General features: G+C 36.8%; 1 protein-coding gene across 14 annotated transcripts in view; it reads left to right on the top strand.

Annotated features, from left to right (window-relative positions):
* MEF2A (myocyte enhancer factor 2A) overlaps positions 1-22655 on the top strand; it is a gene marked incomplete at its 5' end in the record, with an annotated part of 92269 nt that overhangs the window by 30613 nt on the left and 39001 nt on the right. For 5 of the 14 annotated variants that reach the window (XM_079700070.1, XM_079700069.1, XM_079700071.1 and 2 more), the window contains 3 exons: positions 18524-18655; positions 21015-21234; positions 21975-22034. The exons of 1 other annotated variant lie outside the window; for it this stretch is intronic. In XM_079700070.1, the coding sequence (XP_079556196.1) occupies positions 18524-18655; positions 21015-21234; positions 21975-22034 (412 nt within the window). Of the gene's footprint in view, positions 1-18523; positions 18656-18720; positions 18871-21014; positions 21235-21974; positions 22035-22655 lie in introns of all 14 variants that reach the window. 8 more of the 14 variants (XM_079700081.1, XM_079700080.1, XM_079700077.1 and 5 more) reach the window with 4 other exon arrangements.

The following is a 22655-nucleotide window of genomic DNA, read 5'->3' as shown; positions in this document are numbered from 1 at the left end:
TGCCTTTATTTCAGTATCTCCCCATCTTCCACATCTCCTCCCAGTATATATAACTTCCAACTTTTAGACAAGTAAACAGACTTTAAAAGAAAAAAGTACAAGTGCTTCCGGTGTAGTGCAGTTTATGCATTCCTGAAAAATTTTACAGACTGCAAAACCTATGCAACTTTGTGTTCTGAGCACCAGCATAAACTAATTAGTAATTGAGAAGATAGTTTGAACTGCTCAGTGAGGCACCTTAGTGAAGCTAGTGACGACAAGAGTTGGTATGATAAATTCACCAAATTAATTACTTGAATAGAAATGCTGGCAGCACTTTAATTAGGATGGAGATAGTGGGTTTTAGGACAGTACAGATGGCAATGTAGCAATGAGCCATGGGGGAAGGGGGCGGTTAGCATTAAAGTGGGCATGGGAACCTGCAACAAGGCTGGGAGTACTCCTCTGAAGCCCTCGTTTAAAATTTTCTTATAATACAGATAAATGTTCCTGCTGTCAGGAGGACATTCTCCTTTCCTCCTGAAGGTTGTGATGCTGTTCCCTCTTTCCTGGCTCCCCTTTCCTAGGAAAAATCACTAATGAACCAATGTGACTTCTTTATTATACTGACATCATTCTCTGTTTATCAGTTTCATATGAGCTAATTTGCATTCCAAAACATGTTTTATAGTAGAGCAGACTACTGTTTAATCATAGAAGGGTTTTTTCTTCCCTCCCTCCCTTCTGAGATAGTGTTCATCAGCTTATGTTCATCTGAATAAATGGCTGCTATGTAAAAGAAAATTATTGAGAGATGGGAAGTTGTATTATCTTTCTACTTTCCTTTGCAATATAAAGAAGGTTTTCATAGATTCTATTGGCTTTTGTTTCATATAGTTCGGTTCATTGTAATCTTTTTTTTTAAACATCTTTATTGGAGTATAATTGCTTTACAATGTTGTGTTAGTTTCTGCTGTATAACAAGGTGAATCAGCTATATGCATACATATATCCCCTCCCTCTTGCGTCTCCCTTCTACCCTCCTTATCCCACCCCTCTAAGTGGTCCCAAAGCACCGAGCTGATCTCCCTGTGCTATGCAGCTGCTTCCCGCTAGCTATCTATTTTACATTTGGTAGTGTATATATATCAATGTTACTCTCTCACTTTGTCCCAGCTTACCCTTCCCCCTCTCCGTGTCTTCAAGTCCATTCTCTACGTCTGTGTCTTTATTCCTCTCCTGCCCCTAGATTCATCAGAACCATTTTTTTTTTAGATTCCATATGTCTGTGTTAGCATACAGTATTTGTTTTTCTCTTTCTGACTTACTCTATATGACAGATTCTAGGTCCATCCACCTCACTACAAATAACTCAATTTCGTTTCTTTTTATGGCTGAGTAATATTCCATTGTATAGATGTGCCATATCTTCTTTAGCCATTCATCTGTCGATGGACAGTTAGGTTGCTTCCATGTCCTGGCTGTTGTAAATAGTGCTGCAGTGCACGTTGTGGTACATAACTCTTTTTGAATTACAGATTTCTCAGGGTATATGCCCAGTTGGTAATCTTAATATACCTGGATATAGGACTCAATAGGTACAAATTCCAATGTGATGATTATTCATAATGATAGTAATAAACATTTCCAAAGTTTTTAGTAAGCTGCATGAAGTATTTTCACACTACTTGGTATTTTTATAAATCATTGCCTTAGGTATCTTTCATTATGTGAAATTGAATGCTCAGTGAGGCAACTTTATGTTGCTAGTGGCTACCACAGTGGGTATTATAGACATACCTGAGATTAACATTAACATTTTTTGTTCTTTTTATTGAGATATAATTCACAGACCATAAAATTCACCATTTTAAATTATACAGTTAGTGATTTTTAGAACATTCACAAGTTTGTGCAACCATGAACGCTAATTCCAGAATATTTTCATCAATCCAAAAAGAAACTTGGTATCCATTAGCATTCATTTCCCAGTTCCCCTTCCCCCCACTCCCCCATGGTGGCAGCCACTAATCTGCTTTTTGTATCTATGGATTTACCTGTTCTGGATATTTTGTATAAATAGAATTATATAATATGTGGCCTTTTGTAACTGGTTTCTTTGATTTAGCATAATGTTTTCAAGGTTCATCCATATTGTGGCATGTATTAGTACTTCATTCCATGGTTAAATAATATTTCATTATATAGATACACCACATTTTGCTTATCCATTCATCAGTTAGGAATATTGGGTTGTCTCACTTCTTGACTGTTGTGCAAATGTTACTGTGAAACTTGTGTACAAGTTTTTGTATGGACATATTTTCATTTCTCTTGGGTATCTCACCACAAGTGGAATTTGCTGGTAGCTCTTTGTTTCTTTTGGGGGAAGTTGATGGTGGAACTCTGGAAAATGTGGAATTCTTTTCAACATTTAACTTTAAAGAAACCAAAAAAAAATCATCAGAAAACAACTTTACGGATGTCATTAAAAAATACTTGGCTCATCTTTTCCTAAAAATGTTGACTTTTTAAATTTCAGTAACGTTGGGCCAGGTTATCTGGACCAATTCTTCAACTGAAGACAACTAAAAACGCTTGATGAGTTGTACAAAAACTTTGTTTTAGCATCAAAGAACTGTTAAGGAATATGCCAGGCCAAAATCTAAGAAAATGTTAGAACCTAAAAGATAAAGAAGTGTTTAAAGCTCTGGCTACCCTGAATTATTTGCCCATCTGGATAAAACAGTTAAAAAACTAAGCTTCAGGTTTCGGTGGATTCAGAGGCAAGAGGACAGTTATTACTTCTAGGTTTCTGAGTCTTATAGATTGCTTCCCACATCAGGCTGGGACCTCAGGAAGAGGGAAGCTCACTGCCTTTTCCCTACTTGCAAAGGACTGCCAGGAGAATTCTTTTGTGCTGACCAGATAGGGCAAAGAGGAGAAAAAGAAAAGAAAGAAAGAGAACCTATCTCTGAGAGGTTGTAAAATAAGTTACCAGCATTGTGCAGAATCACAAGTCAAAAAAATATAACACAAGAAGTCTGAGAAAAGTAGTGCCCCAGTTACCTCGATAAAGCAAATATATATCCTTTTTGAATAAATGCACCTTATTATAGGCATCAAAAATCTTCAAATAACTTTTCAAGGCCATTGAGCATCTGTCATACAGAGATGACCAAGCATAAAAGAAAACAAGGCACAATAAGCAAAATGCAGCAAGAAATAGCAGAAACTGATACCTAAATATTTCAGATATTGCTATTATTATACATAGATTATAAGCAATTTCACTTACTATATTTTAATTTTTTAAAAGCTTGCAAATGTCTTTATGAAACAAGAAATTATAAAACAAGTGATATAGCAGACTTAAAAAGAATGAAATACTTCTGGAAATGAAAAAAATATAATGGCCAAAATTAAAATCTTAGTAGACATATTGCAAGTATATTTGACATCGCTGAACAGGAAATTTGTGAACTGAAGAAATTATCTATAATGCAACACAAAGAGATGAAAAGGTGGAAAATACCAAGAGGTTGAGAGAAAAGGAGGATTGATTAGAAATTCTAGCCTAAATTTAACTGGCATTCCTGGAGGGAAGAGAATGGGGCAGAGGCAATATTTGAAAACATAATGACAGAATTTTCCAGGATTAATGAGAGTCTATAGTCCTCATATTTAAGAAGCCCAACAAATCCCAGGCAGAGTTAAAAATGCTTTTAATCTCTACATAGACATATTACAATGAAACTGCAGAAAACAAATGACAGAGAAAAATTTAAACACATTATCTTCAAAGGAGTGCTGACTGATTCTAAACAACAGCAAATGAAATCTGTAGTCAGTGATATGATATCCTAAATGTGCTGGGGAAAAAGGAGTTGGAATCTAAGTTAGAATTCTATATCCAGAGAAAATACCTTCAAAAATGAGGGCAGGGGCTTCCTGGTGGCGCAGTGGTTGAGAGTCCGCCTGCCGATGCGGGGGACACGGGTTCGTGCCCCGGTCCGGGAAGATCCCACATGCCGCGGAGCAGCTGGGCCTGTGAACCACAACTGCTGAGTCTGCGCGTCTGGAGCCTGTGCTCCACAACGGGAGAGGCCACAACAGTGAGAGGCCCACGTACCGAAAAAAAAAAAAAAAAAATGAGGGCAACTAAACCACCTCAGAGTTTTGAAGAAAGGGTCAAAACCAAGTCAAGTCAGACTGCTGTGGTAAGAAAGCAGTCTTCATGTGAAGATCATATGACCTCTACAAGCTTCACGAGGACAGTGACCCAATGTCTGTTTTTTTTTTTTTTAACCTCTTTATTGGAGTATAATTGCTTTACAATGCTGTGGTAGTTTTTGCTGTATAACAAAGTGAATCAGCTATATGTATGCATATATCTCCATATCCCCTCCCTCTTGTGCCTCCTTCCTACTCTCCCTATCCTACCCCTCTAGGTGGTCACAAAGCACGGAGCTGACATGCCTGTGCCATGCAGCTGCTTCCCATAGCTATCTCTTTTACATTTGGTAGTGTATATATGTCAGTGCTACTCTCTCACGTCATCCCAGCTTACCCTTACCCCTCCACGTGTCCTCAAGTCCATTCACTACATCTGCATCTTTATTCCTCTCCTGCCCCTAGATTCATCAGAACCATTTTTTTTTTAGATTCCATATATATGTGTTAGCATATGGTATTTGTTTTTCTCTTTCTGACTTCACTCTGTATAAGAGAGTCTGGGTCCATTCATTTCACTACAAATAACTCAATTTCGTTTCTTTTTATGGCTGAGTAATATTCCATTGTATAGATGTGCCACATCTTCTTTATCCATTCATCTGTCGTTGGACACTTAGGTTGGTTCCATGTCCTGGCTATTGTAAATAGTGCTACAGTGAACACTTTGGTACATGTCTCTTTTTGAATTATGGTTTTCTCAGGATATATGCCCAGTAGTGGTATTGCTGGGTAATATAGTAGTTCTATTTTTAGTTTTCTAAGGACCCTCCATACTGTTGTCCATAGTGGCTGTATCAACTTACAGTCACACCATCAGTACAAGAGGGTTCCCTTTTCTCCACACCCTCTCCAGGCTTTATTGTTCATAGATTTTTTGATGATGGCCATTCTGACCGGTGTGAGGTGATACCTCATTGTGGTTTTGATTTTCATTTCTCTAATGATTAGTGATGTTGACCATCCTTTTCATGTGTTTGGCAATCTGTATATCTTATTTGGAGAAATGTCTGTTTAGGTCTTCTGCCCATTTTTGGACTGGGTTGGTTTTTTTTGATACTGAGCTGCATGAGCTGCTTGTATATTTTGGAGATTAATCCTTTGTCAGTTGCTTCGTTTGTAAATATTTGCTCCCATTCTGAGGTTGTCATTTCATCTTCTTTATGGTTTCCTTTGCTGTGCAAAAGCTTTTAAGTTTCATTAGGTCCCATTTGTTTGTTTTTATTTCCATTTCTCTAGGAGGTGGGTCAAAAAGGATCTTGCTGTGATTTATGTCATAGAGTGTTCTGCCTATGTTTTCCTCTAATAAGAGTTTTATAGTGTCTGGCCTTACATTAGGTCTTTAATCCATTTTGAGTTTGTTTTTGTGTATGGTATTAGGAAGTGTTCTAATTTCATTCTTTTACATGTAGCTATCCAGTTTTCCCAGCACCACTTACTGAAGAGGCTGTCTTTTCTCCATTGCATATTCTTGCCTCCTTTATCAAAGATAAGATGACCATATGTGCATGGGTTTATCTCTGGGCTTTGTATCCTGTTCCATTGATCTACACTTCTGTTTTGGTGCCAGTACCATATTGTCTTGATTACTGTAGCTTTGTAGTATAGTTTGAAGTCTGGGAGCCTGATTCCTCCAGCTCCATTTTTCTTTCTGAAGATTACTTTGGCTATTCAGGATCTTTTGTGTTTCCGTACACATTGTGAAATTTTTTGTTCTAGTTCCGTGAAAAATGCCATTGGTGGTTTGATAGGGATTGCACTGAATCTCTAGATTGCTTTGGGTAGTATAGTCATTTTCACACTGTTGATTCTTCCAATCCAAGAACATGGTATCTCTCTCCATCTGTTTGTATCATCATTAATTTCTTTCATCAGTGTCTTACAGTTTTCTGCATACAAGCCTTTTGTCTCCTTAGGTAGGTTTATTCCTAGGTATTTTATTCTTTTTGTTGCAATGGTAAATGGGAGTGTTTCCTCAGTTTCTCTTTCAGATTTTTCATCATTAGTGTATAGGGATGCCAGAGATTTCTGTGCATTAATTTTGTATCCTGCTACTTTACCAAATTCATTGATTAGCTCTAGTAGTTTTCTGGTAGTATCTTTAGGATTCTCTATGTATAGTATCGTGTCATCTGCAGACAGTGACAGTTCTACTTTTCTGAGTTGGATTTCTTTTATTTCTTTTTCTTCTCTGATTGCTGTGGCGAAAACTTCCAAAACTTTGTTGAGTAATAGCAGTGAGAGTGGGCAACCTTGTCTTATTCCTGATCTTAGAAGAAATGGTTTCAGTTTTTCAGCATTGAGAACAATGTTGTCTGTGGGTTTGTCATATATGGCCTTTATTATGTTGAGGTAGTTTCCTTCTTTGCCTACTTTCTGGAGAGTTTTTTTCATAAATGGATGTTGAATTTTGTGGAAAGCTTTCCCTGCATCTGTTGAGATTATCATGTGGTTTTTTCCTTCAATTTGTTAATATTGTGTATCACACTGATTTGCGTATATCAAAGAATCCTTGCATTCCTGGGATAAACCCAACTTGATCATGGTGTATGGTCCTTTTAATGTGCTGTTGGATTCTGTTTGCTAGTATTTTGTTGCAGATTATTGCATGTATGTTCATCAGTGATATTGGCCTGTATAGTTTTCTTTTTTTGTGACATCTTTGTTTTTGGTATCAGGGTGATGGTGCCTCGTAGAATGAGTTCGGGAGTGTTCCTCCCTCTGTCCTATATTGGAAGAGTTTGAGAAGGATAGGTGTTAGCTCTTCTCTAAATGTTTGATAGAATTCACCTGTGAAGCCATCTGGTCCTGGCCTTTTCTTTGTTGGAAGATTTTTAATCACATTTTCAATTTCAGTGCTTTTGATTGGTCTGTTCATATTTTCTGTTTCAGTCTTGGAAGGTTGTACTTTTCTAAGAATTTGTCCATTTCTTCCAGGTTCTCCATTTTATTGGTGTATAGAGTTGCTCGTAGTAATCTCTCATGATCCTTTGTATTTCTACAGTATCAGTTGTTACTTCTCCGTTTTCATATCTATTTCTATTGATTTGAGTCTTCTCCCTTTTTTTCTTGATGAGTCTGGCTAATGGTTTGTCAATTTTGTTTTTCTTCTCAAATAACCAGCTTTTAGTTTTATTGATCTTTGCTATCATTTCCTTCATTTCTTTTTCATTTATTTCTGATCTGATCTTTAGGATTTCTTTCCTTCTCTAACTTTGGGGTTTTTTTTTTGTTGTTGTTCTTTCTCTAATTGCTTTAGGTGTAAGGTTAGGTTGTTTATTTGAGATTTTTCTTGTTTCTTGAGGTAGCATTGTATTGCTGTAAACTTCCCTCTTAGAACCGCTTTCGCTGCACCCCATAGGTTTTGGTTCATCGTGTTTTCATTGTCATTTGTTTGTAGGTATTTTTTGATTTCCTCTTTGATTTCTTCAGTGATCTCTTCGTTTTTTAGTAGCATATTGTTTAGCTTTCATGTGTTTTTATTTTTTACAGTTCTTTCCTGTAATTGATATCTAGTCTCATAGCGTTGTGGTCGGAAAAGATGCTTGATACGATTTCAATTTTCTTAAATTTACCGAGGCTTGATTTGTGACCCAAGATATGATCTATGCTGGAGAATATTCCATGAGTACTTGTGAAGAAATTGTATTCTGTTGTTTTTGGATAGAATGCCCTATAAATATCAATTAAGTCCATCTTGTCTAATGTGTCATTTAAAGCTTGTGTTTCCTTATTTATTTTCTGTTTGGTTGATCTGTCCATTGGTGAAAGTCGGGTGTTAAAGTCCCCTACTCTTAATGTGTTACTGTCGATTTTCACTTTTATGGCTATCAGCATTTGCCTTCTGTATTGAGGTGCTCCTATGTTGGGTCCATAAATATTTACAATTGTTATATCTTCTTCTTGGATCGATCCCTTGATCATTATGTAGTGTCCTTCTTTGTCTCTTGTAATAGTCTTTATTTTAAAGTCTATCTTGTCTGATATGAGAATTGCTATTCCAGCTTTCTTTTGATTTCCATTTGCATGGAATATCTTTTTCCATCCCCTCACTTTCAGTCTGTATGTGTCCCTAGGTCTGAAGTGGGTCTCTTGTAGACAGCATGTATATGGGTCTTGTTTTTGTATCCATTCAGCCAGTCTATGTCTTTTGGTTGGAGCATTTAATCCATTTACATTTAAGGTAATTATCGACATATATGTTCCTATTACCATTTTCTTAATTGTTTTGGGTTTGTTATCGTAGATCTTTTCCTTGCGTTTCCTGCCTAGAGAAGTTCCTCTAGCATTTGTTGTAAGGCTGGTTTTGTGGTGCTGAATTCTCTTAACTTTTTGCTCATCTGTAAAGGTTTTAATTTCTCCATCGAATCTGAAAGAGATGCTTGTTAGGTAGAGTAATCTTGGTTTTAGGTTTTTCCCTTTCATCACTTTAAGTATATCATGCCACTGCCTTCTGGCTTGCAGAGTTTCTGCTAAAGATCAGCTGTTAACCTTATGGGAATTCCCTTGTATGTTATTTGTTGCTTTTCCCTTGCTGGTTTTAATATATTTTCTTTGTATTTAATTTTTGATAGTTTGATTAATATGTGTCTTGGCGTGTTTTTCCTTGGATTTATCCTGATGGGATTCTCTGTGCTTCCTGGACTTGATTTACTATTTCCTTTCCCATGTTAGGGAAGTTTTCAACTATAATCTTTTTAAATATTTTCTCAGACCCTTTCTTTTTCTCTTTTTCTTCTGGGACCCCTATAATTCGAATGTTGGTGCATTTAATGTGGTCCCAGAGGTCTCAGACTGTCCTCAATTGTTTTCATTCTTTTTTCTTTATTCTGCCGTGCAGCAGTTATTTCCATTATTTTCTCTTCCAGGTTACTTATCCGTTCTGCCTCAGGTATTCTGCTGTTGATTCCTTCTAGAGAATTTTTAATTTCATTTTTTGTGTTGTTCAGCATTGTGTGCTCTTTAGTTCTTCTAGGTCCTTGTTAAACGTTTCTTGTATTTCCTTCATTCTTTTTCCAAGAGATTGGATCATGTTTACTATCATTATTCTGAATTCTTTTTCATGTAGACTGCCTGTTTCCTCTTCATTTGTTTGGTCTGGTGGGTTTTTACCTTGCTCCTTCATGTGCTGCATATTTCTCTGTCTTCTCTCTTTGTTTAACTTACTGTGTTTGGGGTCTCCTTTTCACAGGCTGCAGGTTCGTAGTTCCCATTGTTTTTGGTGTCTGCCTCCAGTAGTGAGGTTGGTTCAGTGACTTGTGAAGGCTTCCTGGTGGTGGGGACTGGTGCCTGTGTTCTGGTTGGTGGGGCTGGATCTTGTCTTTCTGGTGGACAGGGCTGCATCCGGTGGTGTGTTTCAGGGTGTCTGTGAACTTGGTATGATTTTAGGCAGCTTCTCTGCTAATGGGTAGGGTTGTGTTCCTGTCTTGCTAGTTGTTTGGCATGGGGCATCCAGTACTGGATCTTGCTCGCCATTGGGTGGAGTTGTGTCTTAGTGTTGAGATGGAGATCTCTGGGAGAGCTCTCAGCGATTGATATTATGTGGGGCTGGGAGGTGTCTGGTGGTTCAGTGTCCTGGATTTGGCTCTGCCACCTTGGAGGTTCAGGCCTGACACTCAGCCGGAGCACTAGGACCCTGTTAGCTACACGGCTCAGAAGAAAAGGAAGAAGAAAAAGGAAGAAAAAAGTAAAATTTAAAAAAATATAGAAAAAATAAAAATAATAATAAAAATTTTAAAAATAAATTTTAAAACACTAAAAAAGGAAGAGAGCAACTAAACCAATAAACGAATCCACCAGTGATAACAAGCACTAAAAACTAAACTACGATAAACATAAAAATCAGAAACAAATCAGCCTCAGACCGAAAACCTGAAGTCTACAGTTTCTCCCAAGTCCACCGCCTCAATTTTGGGAACATTCGTTGTCTATTCAGGTATTCCACAGATGTAGGCTCATCAAGTTGATTGTGGGGATTTAATCTGCTGCTCCTGAGGCTGCTCGGAGAAATTTCCCTTTCTCTTCTTTGTTTTCACAGCTCCTGGGGTTCAGCTTTGGTTTTGGCCCTGCAGTCTGCATGTAGGTTGCCCTCAGGCATCTGTTCCCTGCCCAGACAGGAGGGGTTAAAACAGCGGCTGATTAGGCTTCTCTTGCTCTTTCAGGCTGGGGAGAGGGAGGGATACAGGTTATAATTGGAATGCGGGGCAGTCCTGCGGCGGTAGAAGCCAACATGCCATTGCAACAGCCCGAGGCGCGCCATGTATTCTCCGAGGAAAGTTGTCCCTGGATCTCGGGACCCTGGCAGTGGCGGGCTGCGCAGGCTTGCAGAGGGTGGGGGTGGGGGTGGGTAATGACCTGTACTTGCACACTGGATTCTTGGTGGCAACGGCAGCAGCGTTAGCATTCCATGCCCGTCTCTGTGGTCCGAGCTGATAGCCGCAGCTCGTGTCCGTCTCTGGAGGTCACTTAGGCGGTGCTCTGTCTTTTCTGGGCACACGGGGAAGGAATCTTCTCGCGCATCCTGAAACAATGGTCTCTTGCCTCTTCAGCAGGTCCAGACTTTTTCCCTGACTCCCTCCTGGCTAGTTGTGGTGCACTAGCCCCCTTCTGGCTGTCTTCACACAACCAACCCCAGTCCACTCCCTGGGGTCTGACCTCCGAAGCCCGAGCCTCAGCTCCCAGCCCCCACCCACCCCAGCAGGTGAGCAGACAGGCTGGTGAGTGCTGGTCGGCACAGATCCTTTGTGCAGGAATCTCTCCACTTTGCCTTCTGTACCCCTGTTGCTGCGCTCTCCTCCGTGGCTCCTAAGCTTCCCCCCTGCCCACCCGCTGTCTTCACCAGTGAAGGGGCTTCCTAGTGTGTGGAAACATTTCCTCCTTCACAGCTCCCTCCCAGAGGTGCAGGTCTTGTCCCTATTCTTTTGTCTCTGCTTTTTCTTTTTTCTTTTGCTCTACCCAGGTACGTGGGGATTTTTTTGCCCTTTGGGAAGTCTGAGGTCTTCTGCCAGTGTTCTGGCAATAGGTGTTCTGTAGGAGTTGTTCCACATGTAGATGCATTTTTAATGTATTTGTGGGGAGGAAGGTATCTCCACATCTTACTGCTCTTCCATCTTGAAGGTCCTGTGTCTTTTGATTCCCATGTCTGTTTTATCAGTGAATATCAGAACCTAGTAGAATGCTGTCAGTAATTTTTGTTGGATTAAAGGGGAAAAAAAAGGATAAAGGCAAATGAAGTCATTTGTAGAGTTTAAGTACACACACACACACACACACATGGATAGTGAAGAACCAAGAGGCAGGGCTTTGAAGATATACTTTCCTGACTTCACAGTACTCCAAGAGCCAACTCTGTCAAAGTGTTCATTTATATGTGGAGTTCTGCAACAGAGTTACATTATCCCTGTGGGTAAAATGAGACTGCTGGGCTGCCTAGTATCTAGCTCCCGGAAGACAAGGGCCCCAAAACTGTTTGTTCTGGGTGGTGTTGGGGAGAAGTATCATTACCATTTGCTGACACCTTTGCCATCGAACTTCGGTATATACTGGGTAAGACCTTAAAATTCAAAGAAACCATAGCCTGAACATCACACACTTCTAACTGAGATAGATATGGATAAGGTCATAGAAGAACTGGGGAAGGAGTCTGAAAGCATTGCCTACAACCACATGCACAAGAAGTGTGCTCTCTTTCCAGTGGTTGAAGTGGTTCCTGATCACAGTCCTCTATGTAGTCTCCCTTTTGTTTGTTGACTGATTAATTCAGTCTGAACTAATACAGTGTAGTGGAAAGAGCACTAGACTGGACATCAGAAGACTTTTATTCTGGTCCCAGTACTGCCACTTAATAGCTGTGTGATGTGGTGAGGTTGCGGGGTAAGAACTTGGGTCTCTCCTAAATTTAATCTCCTCTATAAAGGTAGGAGGTGAACTAGATGATCACAAAGGTAACATTTAGTTTTCTATTCAACAGCTATTTTAATATAATTTTTTGAGCACATATAATCTCAAGATTCCATTGTGCCTCAAAATTTTGACTCAGTGGACAAATTTCGAGAAAAATATAGTTTAACAAAATGGAATCAGGAAAGATATAGAAAATCTGAGTAGTCTTATTGTCAAGTTTACCACAGAGAAACTCCAAATCCAGATGGCTTTGTTAAGAAGTACTAGCAGAATTTTAAAGAAGAAATAACACCAATATTTCACAAACTCTTCCAGAGAATAAAAAAAGAGGGAACTCTCTTTATATGAAGCTAGTCTAATCTTGATAGCAAAACAGCAGGAGAGTTCTAAAAAGAATCAGAAGTCAGTCTCACTGAATCTAAGTACAAAACTCCTAAACATAATATTAGTTGACTTTTTTGAGTTCACAAATTTTTTTATCAGAGACATTTTTATTTTCACATTGAGTCATTTTCTCCATTGCCTGGGCACACATCTAGACTATCAGCCTGCCTTGCATTGGAGTGGTCTTGTGACTGAGTTGGCCAATGGAACGTTAATAGAAGTGATTCATGCTACTTCCAGGCCTGATCTGTAAAATACCTTCCACATGATCATCATACTCTCTCTTCTCTGCAGAGAATCCAGATGGGAACTCTTGAGCCTCATGTGGAACCAAAAGATAAATGACTGGGCTCTGAATAGTTTCACCTAAGGCTCTCTGAGATAAGAAACATCCTCATTAGCCTTTGTGTGAATAAGAAACTTTCATGGTGTTAGGCCACAGAGACTTGTGTTTGTTAAAGCATCTAACATCACTTATGCTAACTAATACAGAAATTAAATTCAGCAATATATAAAAGTCATACACATTATGACTAAGTTGGATTTATCCCAGGAATGCAGGGTTGACTTAACAGAGTATCCTGATATCATGGACTGGAAGTCTCAATATTGTATATGTCAGTGCTACATGAAAAAAAGTAAAGAGCTAGGCTGTTAGGTGACTTGCAGTTAGGCTAAGGAATTTTGATTTTGTACTCTACATCTGTTATTTCAGGAGGGATGTAAGATGTATAAAACCACTAGGGTTCAGGGAGAAAATGGAAATTATATTTCATCCTAAGATATGGCATGTTAATATTTGAAAAGATTGACATTCATGCATATAATTTTTTCATTGTATGCATATATTGGGGGCTGTGTGTGAAATACGTTTACAGATGGGGTGGATAATCTAGAAAGTTTAGAGGCTACTGCTTTTAGATCACAGAGAGCCATCAAAGATGTAAAACAAGGGTGACAAGTACAAAGTGGTATTGAGGAGAACTGAATCTGTAACAATTTAAGGGACAAATTAGAAGAGAGAGAAAAGCGAAGGAGGATATATAGTCAGTGGAAATGGAAATAATAATTACAAAATTTGGAATTTCATGTTAATGTGGGGAGAGAACAAAGAGTGAACAGCGAGATTGCTTGCTGTGTTGACTAGAATAGCTAAGTCCAAAAAGGGGATCTATTTAATAAAAGATAATGAAATGAGTTCCATCTTGGTTAAATTGAAATAGAGATATTAGCCAAATATCCAGATGGAAATGTACAGTAGTCAGTTGGGACTGTAGGTCTTCAAAGTTGCAGATTAGATTTGGAAGAAGGTATAAAATCATTACTGTCATTCAACTATAAAGTAAACGTGTCAAATATTTTAATTAATTAACTAATGAGTGAACCAGTAAGATGTCACAGCCAGTTCAAAGAAGAACTCAGAATACCACACATCAGTAAAGAATGCTGAATTGAATTTTTTGGGTTGGCCAAAAAGTTCGTTCCGGTTTTTCTGTAAGATGTGATGGAAAAACCCGAACGAACTTTTTGGCCAACCCGATACATGGGGAAGCAAAAATCGGTCAGTATCCACAATGTGATCATCAGTGACATTCCCCAGAAAACAATTTCTATGAACAGGAATTATTTGTAGTTACTGTGAGTTTTCTGATAGTTTTAAACTGATATCCATCTCTACAGAATTGTAAAATAACCTAGTCAAAGAATAAAGATGGATGTAACCTAGATGGAAGTTCTAGCCAGGATACCCACTAAGTTTCAGTTTTTTAATGTTTTTCCTTAAGTTGGTATGGAAATCTTAAATTTAAGAGCCTTTCTACGTATGAGGTCTTTAATCAGTAGGTAGAAGTCTTTGAGTTACTCTTCATTTGGGTAAAACTGATTTAATTAATACCAAAACCAAAAAGAAAACATCCTCTTACTTGTAAGTTTAATTTGGGCGTATCCAGCTCAGAAAGTTTAGATGTCATGTAGGGATCCCTTCTCCCTGGAAATGCTTACAGGCAAAACACTACCTACTCTTTTCCCCAACAGCTTGAATTTTACTTCGGAACTCGTTAGCTTCAGATGGAGAGGAACCCTGTTTCAAGAGATTGTGGGGTTTGCAGTTTTAGATGGTTATACTCTTAATACTGTGATATGAATAATATTTCATTTATGAATTGTCACAAAAATTAAGGATTATTGTCCTTAACTTCTTGAAGAGACTTGAAAGGTCATAATCCTTCTCTGATCATATTTCCTTAATTTTTGATACCATAGTAAATTAGTACAGATTATTAATCAGACAATTAAATATTTTCAAAAATTTTAAATAACAAACAGCACATTGCTTTTTTCTTTTAAAAACCGGTACGCAATCCAATACTAAGTTCTAACAAGAGCAGACTCTTTTCCTCTGAGTTTGGATCTGCTATGAATCACGAGTCAAGGGTGGTTTCACTCTTAGAACTGTTAAAACAATTTTTTTTCAGAGAAGGTAAAATCATGATTCTTAGGCAGCTATAAAATGAACATGAGTCAAAACTTTTAACTCATTAATTACTCAGGGAACAAGAAAAAAATGTTGCAACTGGTTAAAGGTAAATCCAAAGATTAGAAAAATGCATAAGCCCATCAAGAAGGCAAAATGAATTTTCTTCATAGGTGCAAAATTGACATCTTCCACAGTGAGGAAAGAGGTCAGTTGAAACCTCCTTCAGACAGAATCTATTTACGTGTCTATAAGCACTAATTATTTGCATTACTATCAACTTTCTATAAATAAACTTCTATCTACAGAGTTGTAAAACAGCTTGAAGACAGGCACAAACCACAAAGAATCAGATAACCTGGGAGGATGTGTCCTAACAGATGCATTGTTTTAGATTAAAGACACTTAGCAATTATTTTTTGATCCATTTAAAATTTTTTCACCATTTGTCTCTATATAACTAATGTTGAAGGTAAATGTTAGCTAAGGGCATTCATTATTTAAAACCTACATAAAATTTCCCAAAATTACAAAAAGAAAGTCTATTAAAATCATAATAGAGTTTAACTCTGTTGTGACAAGTAGAATTGTTTGTGTTTTTAAAGGTGTTTAACTGACCCTCCAAAAATAAAATTTCTGTTTTCTATAGAAATGGACTAGTGAAAATTGTAGGTATACTGATTTTATCATTTCATGTAAGTAATCTTGCTAGTTAGAATCTTTAAACATGTTTGGAACACTGATATGAAGGACACAGAACAGGTTGTATCAAGTCAGCTTAAACTGATTAATAATTTAATAGTTCATCACCACTGGTCCCTTTAGCAATTCATAATCTGTGTTTCAGAATACAGTTATTTAAGAAAAGCAACTGGGATACATCAACTTAAATGGTATACGCCCCTGAAATATGAAATTATTTTGGCACAATGGAGTTTCCCCCTTAAGTTTGCCATAATGGCACTGAAAAACTGTCAATCACATGTACAAGAATAAAGTACTTTTAAAGTCCTGTTTACCTAAGAGTGGAACATTATAATCATCAGTAATAGCTATAGAGAGTGCACAGTGCTAGTACTCTTGAATATTTTCCCACTTAAAAGCAGATTCCTCCGTAGTGGTGACCTTTCAGACTGTTTTCTTCATTGAGCAAATGTTTTTATTGTGGCTAACTTGAAGCACATAAGAAAACTGAAGCTAGCCTGTTTCTTATGTGCCTCGCCTGGCCTTGTTAATAGATACAGCATTCCACTTGTTAGTACCAGTGACACAGGAGAAACTTTTACTATTATGCTATGTGGTAAGATAAAGAAGACAGAAAAAGTCTTTTTATGGTAGTTGGGTCCTCAAAACAACTCTTCATATTCTAGTGATAAGTAGACACAAGTTGGATATCCAGCAGAGGTACATTAGCTTGTTATCTGCAGAGCTGATACAGCCTCTTAAATTCTCTCACAATGACAGGAACCCCCTCTAAAGTGAAGACTTGCAGAGCTGGAGATACCAGAGCGCTATTCTTCCTCTTGGGTACAAGTAGAGTTAACCCTACTGTTGTAGGATAAAAATTTTGTGTAATTACTAAACAAAGGCCATATTCTTTTTCTTCTGTAATTTAAAAATGTTCAGAGACCATACTTGGTGATTGCTATTAGTGGAAGAGCAAGGCTGTGAATTACTTAGTCTTAAGATATATGAATATGAGGGGAAAATATCCAGAGATTTCAGGCTAGAATAAATCAACTTCATGATAAAATCTGTGTGTAGGCGACTACTATATTTGTTCTGTTTCTAGAGCTGTGTTGGTTATAAGAGTTCACCGTGTTCCAGTATTCTGAGTGTTAACATCTTCATTGCTGATAGCAAGTTGCAGAGCTTTGGCAAGCAGAACTTGCTACTACGAATGGGGGAGGATACATGTCCACCTTTTAGTTCTAAACAACAGGACCTTTTATGGCTAAGTACACATAAAAGTTCATGTGATTACTTAGACCCACAGAACTTAGAGCCATGGGGCTGATACTGGGGAAATAGGTGTAGTGTTTGCTATATGCTCATGTTTAGTGATTGTGTTGTGGTGGGAGTTTCAGGCATTGTGTATGGGATTCCTAGTGCATGCCAAGCAATTTGAGAAGCTAACACAGCTATACCACTGATTTCTTATGATCCTTTAAGCATACAAAAAAAAAAAAAATCGAGTAAAGTGAAATTTTAAAATAGATTTCAGAGAAATAAAGAAAAAATTCTCAAATCTTAATGTATTGTGTGTTTATGTTCTTTCAAGAAAAAGAGTAAAATAGCATTCATAATTATTGTAAATCATGTATTAAAGGATACTAAGATCTATTATTATGAATTAATTTAAAATATACCTTAAATCTAATATAAATAATCATTTATAAATGCACTCATCTAGTACTAATCTGTTGTTCGAATATTTCTTAACCTAAGTAGGTAGGCTTACTTGGAGAATTTTAACTTCCTAAAACTCCTCTGTGGTTGGCTGGAAAATCAGCAAGTCTCAAAGCTATCTAAGTTGTTGAACCCCAAAATTCTACTTTAAAATAAGACCCATCAGGATTTTTAAAAATTTAGACAGCCTGTAAGTGAATTAATATTCTATAGATTATCATGCCCTTGGTTTTAAGTGTATTCTTTTAAATACTAAACAAGTCATTTTGTGATGATTTTAATTAAAAAGATTAAAACTCAGAAAACCAACTGTTCGTTATATTTGTACCCCAAAGTAAGAAGAAAGGAAAAGAGTCAATATGGTCCAGGGGATACTTTGATAACACTCAAGAAAATTCTCCAGAAAGTCAATTCAGTGGACTAAATCAATCCATGAAGGCACTCTGTAGAAAGAGCTAGCAAAGTGTGGAAAAGATCATGCTGAATTAGTTTTTTTTACAAAATTTAAAGATATGTGAAGTCACTAACGATACGTACATTCTACGTAGGAAAGAGTCATTACTGTCATATGTAAATAAGTATTTGAGTATTTATACTTCAGAGTTATGTAGCAAAATCACAGTATTTAAGAACGAATTAGGAATGAAATTATTGGGATATTGAGCCTATTCTTTCTGATGAATGGGATAAACTCTCAGGCAGAAAGGAATGTCAGTAGATGAAGTTGCTGAACTGTTCATTTTATAAAGCTAACTTTATATATATATATATCATCTTGATATATTTGTATTTCGGGGTCTCACACTCATTGATCCTATCAGATATGTTGATCAGGCTGTAATCAGATTTGGATTGTAACTGTCAGAGCAGTGAGTAACTTAGTATTCTCTAGGAAGTTTGGAAAGGAAGAATCCAAATATATAAATATTCCTTTTCTCTTAATGTATAATGGGAACATAATTTTGCTTATGTCTAAGGTTTACTTTATTTGAAGACTTAGAGTGCATTGTGATCATTTAAAACCATTTCAGCGGCTCTTGTATTACCCAGTTCGTTCAGTCTGTGCTCTCATAGTAGATTTTACAAAAAAAACTCACGGCAAGTTAGTATCATTTGTGTGTGAATTTTCCAATTGTATTTCAGACTTTAAGAAAGAAAGGCCTTAATGGTTGTGAGAGCCCTGATGCTGACGATTACTTTGAGCACAGTCCACTCTCGGAGGACAGATTCAGCAAACTAAATGAAGATAGTGATTTTATTTTCAAACGAGGCCCTGTAAGTACTTTTACTTTACCTCTACTTTTTATTTGTTGATCCTTTTTGTTAACTTCATTATTTAGGCTCTGAACAAGAAGGAACACAGAGGGTGCGACAGCCCAGACCCTGATACTTCCTATGTGCTAACTCCACATACAGAAGAAAAATATAAAAAAATTAATGAGGAATTTGATAATATGATGCGGAATCATAAAATCGCAGTGAGTACTAAAGTATGGTTTGTGCTCTTATCTTGTGCATGAAGAGATTGACAACACATCTTGTTTATTTTCATAGCGGGTGATGACAGCAGTAAGTAGAAGGGGGAAAAAGTATTTTATTAATTTCTTTTGGTTTTATAGAACTTCAAAATAAAATTGCATAAATCTTACAATGGTACATCTTCAATCTTCAGTGTCTTAAACAGAGAAGTGAAGAGAAAACATCCTAATCCAGGCTCTGCTCCTTACTATCCCCATGTCTTTGGATAGGGCACCTAAACATACTGGATTCCAATTTCCTCATCTGTAATGTGAGTGAGTTGGCTCACATAGTTTTTTAAGGTCCCTTCCAGGTTTAAATTTCCATGATTTTAAATATAGGGTGCATATGAGACTTCCTCTCCCTCCGATGACTTTTAAAATATTACATGTACTTAAGTAGATCTTGAGACTATAAAATATAAAATGGCTGGATTTATTATAAAATGTGGTGTTTCAAAATTATTTTTAATTATTTTATACAGTTGCTGTAATAGTAGCTTACTATTTGGCTCTTTGTTAATGTCCCAAAACAATTGGGTGACAGTACCTCCAAATTCCTATTCTTTTCTTAACGCTGTAGGTATTGAGGAAGAGAGCCTTGGCTCGATTTTAATTTAAGGAAGCAGTGTTCTTAAACTGGTTACAAAACAAATAGTTGGTTTAAAATTTTTCCATGCTAACACATTTAACCGTAGTGAAACAGTACTTCTTTGAGTTCATACTCCTTTGATAGTTCTTCAGAGAGTTCTCATTGAAGCACCATTGGCAAGAGCTGCTTAAGACAGTTATTCTGGATACATATCCAGAATACTACAAATGTGTTGTAGGCTTTGTGGAACAAATTGGTTCCAATGCTGATATTTCTTTCATTACCAGAGTTAATTCTCTTAAAACTGTGCCCTAAAGTATGCATCATGGATTATTTCTTCAAAGTAGTCCTATGCTATAAAAAGAAGCCCATGGAAAACAGATTTAAGGAGGTATTTTTTGTGCTAATACCATTCTTAAGAAACAAAACAACAGAAAAAAAAATCCCTTTTGAACTCATGGATGTTGGTGACCTTGCAGTTAATGTTAAGCTGCAAAAACATTGTTTAAGTAAAATTGCTTTACCTTTGAAAACATTTTATCATGTATCCATTGTTTTATACTTTCTAATGAGTTATTTTCTACCTGAAATAAACTATTGAATAAAGTACATAATTATTTACATTCTTTCAACTTTGAATTAGCAGTGTTACCTTACTTTGCAAATCACTGTTTTAAGATGTAGGGAGAGGAAAGTTTTCTATTTTCTCTCACTTTAAATTATAAAGAGGATTGTTATTTATCATGATTAACAAGTATAAGTGGTCTATGGAGGAAATGCAAGAGGAAAATAGAAAATATTATTTTTAAGGGACTATGGAATATTTTGGAGGAAAATAAAATAACAATATTTGTAATTTAATCTTTATACAGTTTAAAGATAACTTGTCAGTAGTTAATTTTGTTTAGGGTTTTGTTTTTTTTGCATTTTTATTACACTCATTGCATTGTGTTATATGTGTAACGTGGGGTTTTTTGTGTTTTTTTGGGTTTTTTTAGTTTTGTCCATTAAGAATGTTAGTGAATTAAATCAGACCAGGGCAAACTTGATGTATGAAGTTTATAATATATGTACATACGTTTCCCCTTTTGTTATATTTGGAATCTCCCAATAGAAATGTAATGTTACTAAGCTGATTTACATTTAAGTGCTAATTTATGCTTTCTTGGTAACAATGATGTATTTTATAATGTGTAAACTTGACAACACAACTTTAATATCAGGTTCTGACCTCTCATTTTCATCTCTGAATATTTGAAATACATAATATATACATTATACTAGTACATATGTATTAATATATAAAAAATGGAAATTGGAAATGTTCATGTTAAACATTCTCATGTCCAAATATAATTGTAAAGAAAATAGCTTAAACCTGCAAATTGATTTAGTAAGAACCTATCCCCATCCTCTGCTTTTAGTAACTAGTGTTACCTTATCAAATTAAAGTTCGTAAGTTATTAAATTTAATATAGATGAAAATGAAACTAATAGTTTTCTCTTCCTTTTTCTTGATTTACAGCCCGGTTTGCCACCTCAAAACTTCTCAATGTCTGTCACAGTCCCTGTGACCAGCCCTAGTGCTTTGTCCTACACTAACCCAGGGAGTTCACTTGTGTCCCCGTCTTTGGCAGCCAGCTCAACATTAGGAGATTCAAACATGCTCTCTCCACCTCAAGCCACATTACATAGAAATGTATCCCCTGGAGCCCCTCAGAGACCACCAAGTACTGGCAGTGCAGGTATGTCCTGATATTTATTCTTCCCGATTCTTTAAAAGAAAGAAAAAACTAATTGCTAACATAAACAGTTTCTTATTCTGCTACTCTTAATTTTATTGCTTTGATGAGCAAGAGTCACTATTACATAATTGCCTCCATTTTAAAGTATTATTTTGAAAATCTGTGGCTCTAGCCTTGTACTAGGCTTTGTGGAACAAATAAAGCTTTCCTTATTCTGGGAAAGCTTTCCTTATCATGGGAAAGCCATACTAGACAGGTGGAAAATTTATTTAAGATATCATAGGCAAAGATTTAAAATTGAGTATGAGCCATTCATGTTAAAAATGTGGAGAGATGACTCACCTGATTGGAGTTAGAGCGTTTTCTCCATCTCCCCCTGTCTGATTTGTTCATTAATTCAGCAGAAATTTTCGGTGTATTTACTGCATCACTGCGTGTAATGCAGTGTCTCCTCTCCCATTATTCCTAGATTTTATAGCACTCCATTAGCACTCTCCCCATTCTTATTAATATGCACCATTTGGTATTGATGCACAAGAAGGCAGACATGTCCAGAACTTGATAGGCGAGTGACTGTATATTTGACTACATCATATTACACGTTAACACCAAATTCAAACTGGGCTAGTTTTTATTTTTGTGTTTTTTAGGAATGGAGTGAGAGTTACCTCTGTTCAATTCCTTGTTATTCAGATAAGGAGAGCCAATTCACATTCCCTCTCTCCTCTCTCTAATGTTAGGTGGGATGTTGAGCACTTCAGACCTCACAGTGCCAAATGGAGCTGGAAGCAGCCCAGTGGGTGAGTGAATTCCTACTGTTTTACTTTGTAGGCATCTGTCCTATCTGAGATAAAAGGAATATTTTCTCTCAAACAAGGCCTTCTACCAAATGAAGAGGAAAATATGGGGATATATGACTAGAGTAGACATGTCCCTTTGCGCTTTGTTTAATTAGTGCTTTCACTAATTAATACTTAACATTTTTTCATATCCCCATGTTATTCCTCATACCTTGGCCCTACGTTCAGTTACTCATTCATTCAATAAACATTTATTGAGTGCCTCCTTCATAGCAGACATTGTTCTTTTCTAAAGACTAAATTGCCTTAATACAATTTTTACATCAAGACAGTTTCTTAAGGAGAAGCTTTCTGTATCATCTGTCCTTACCAGAGTTAGACTGTTAGCAGACTGCTATATCTTACAATTGTGTGAAATGTTTTCAGAGAAATTGCAGTAGGAAGAAACGGTGGGCCTACTTCTAGAGACACAAAGAGAATTGAGAAGTTTGTCTCTGAAGGATCTGTTTTGGTAGTCACATGTAGAGCATTCACATTTTGTCGTGGTTGCTGCCAGATTGGCTCTTTTGCTTTGGGACCCCTGCCAAGATGACTAGCAGTTTAAACATGTCATAAATGTGT

This window comes from Hyperoodon ampullatus, assembly GCF_949752795.1.
Source record: "Hyperoodon ampullatus genome assembly, chromosome: 3".
NCBI classification, from domain to species: Eukaryota; Metazoa; Chordata; class Mammalia; order Artiodactyla; family Ziphiidae; genus Hyperoodon; species Hyperoodon ampullatus.
This window is presented reverse-complemented; position numbering and strand designations above follow the sequence as displayed.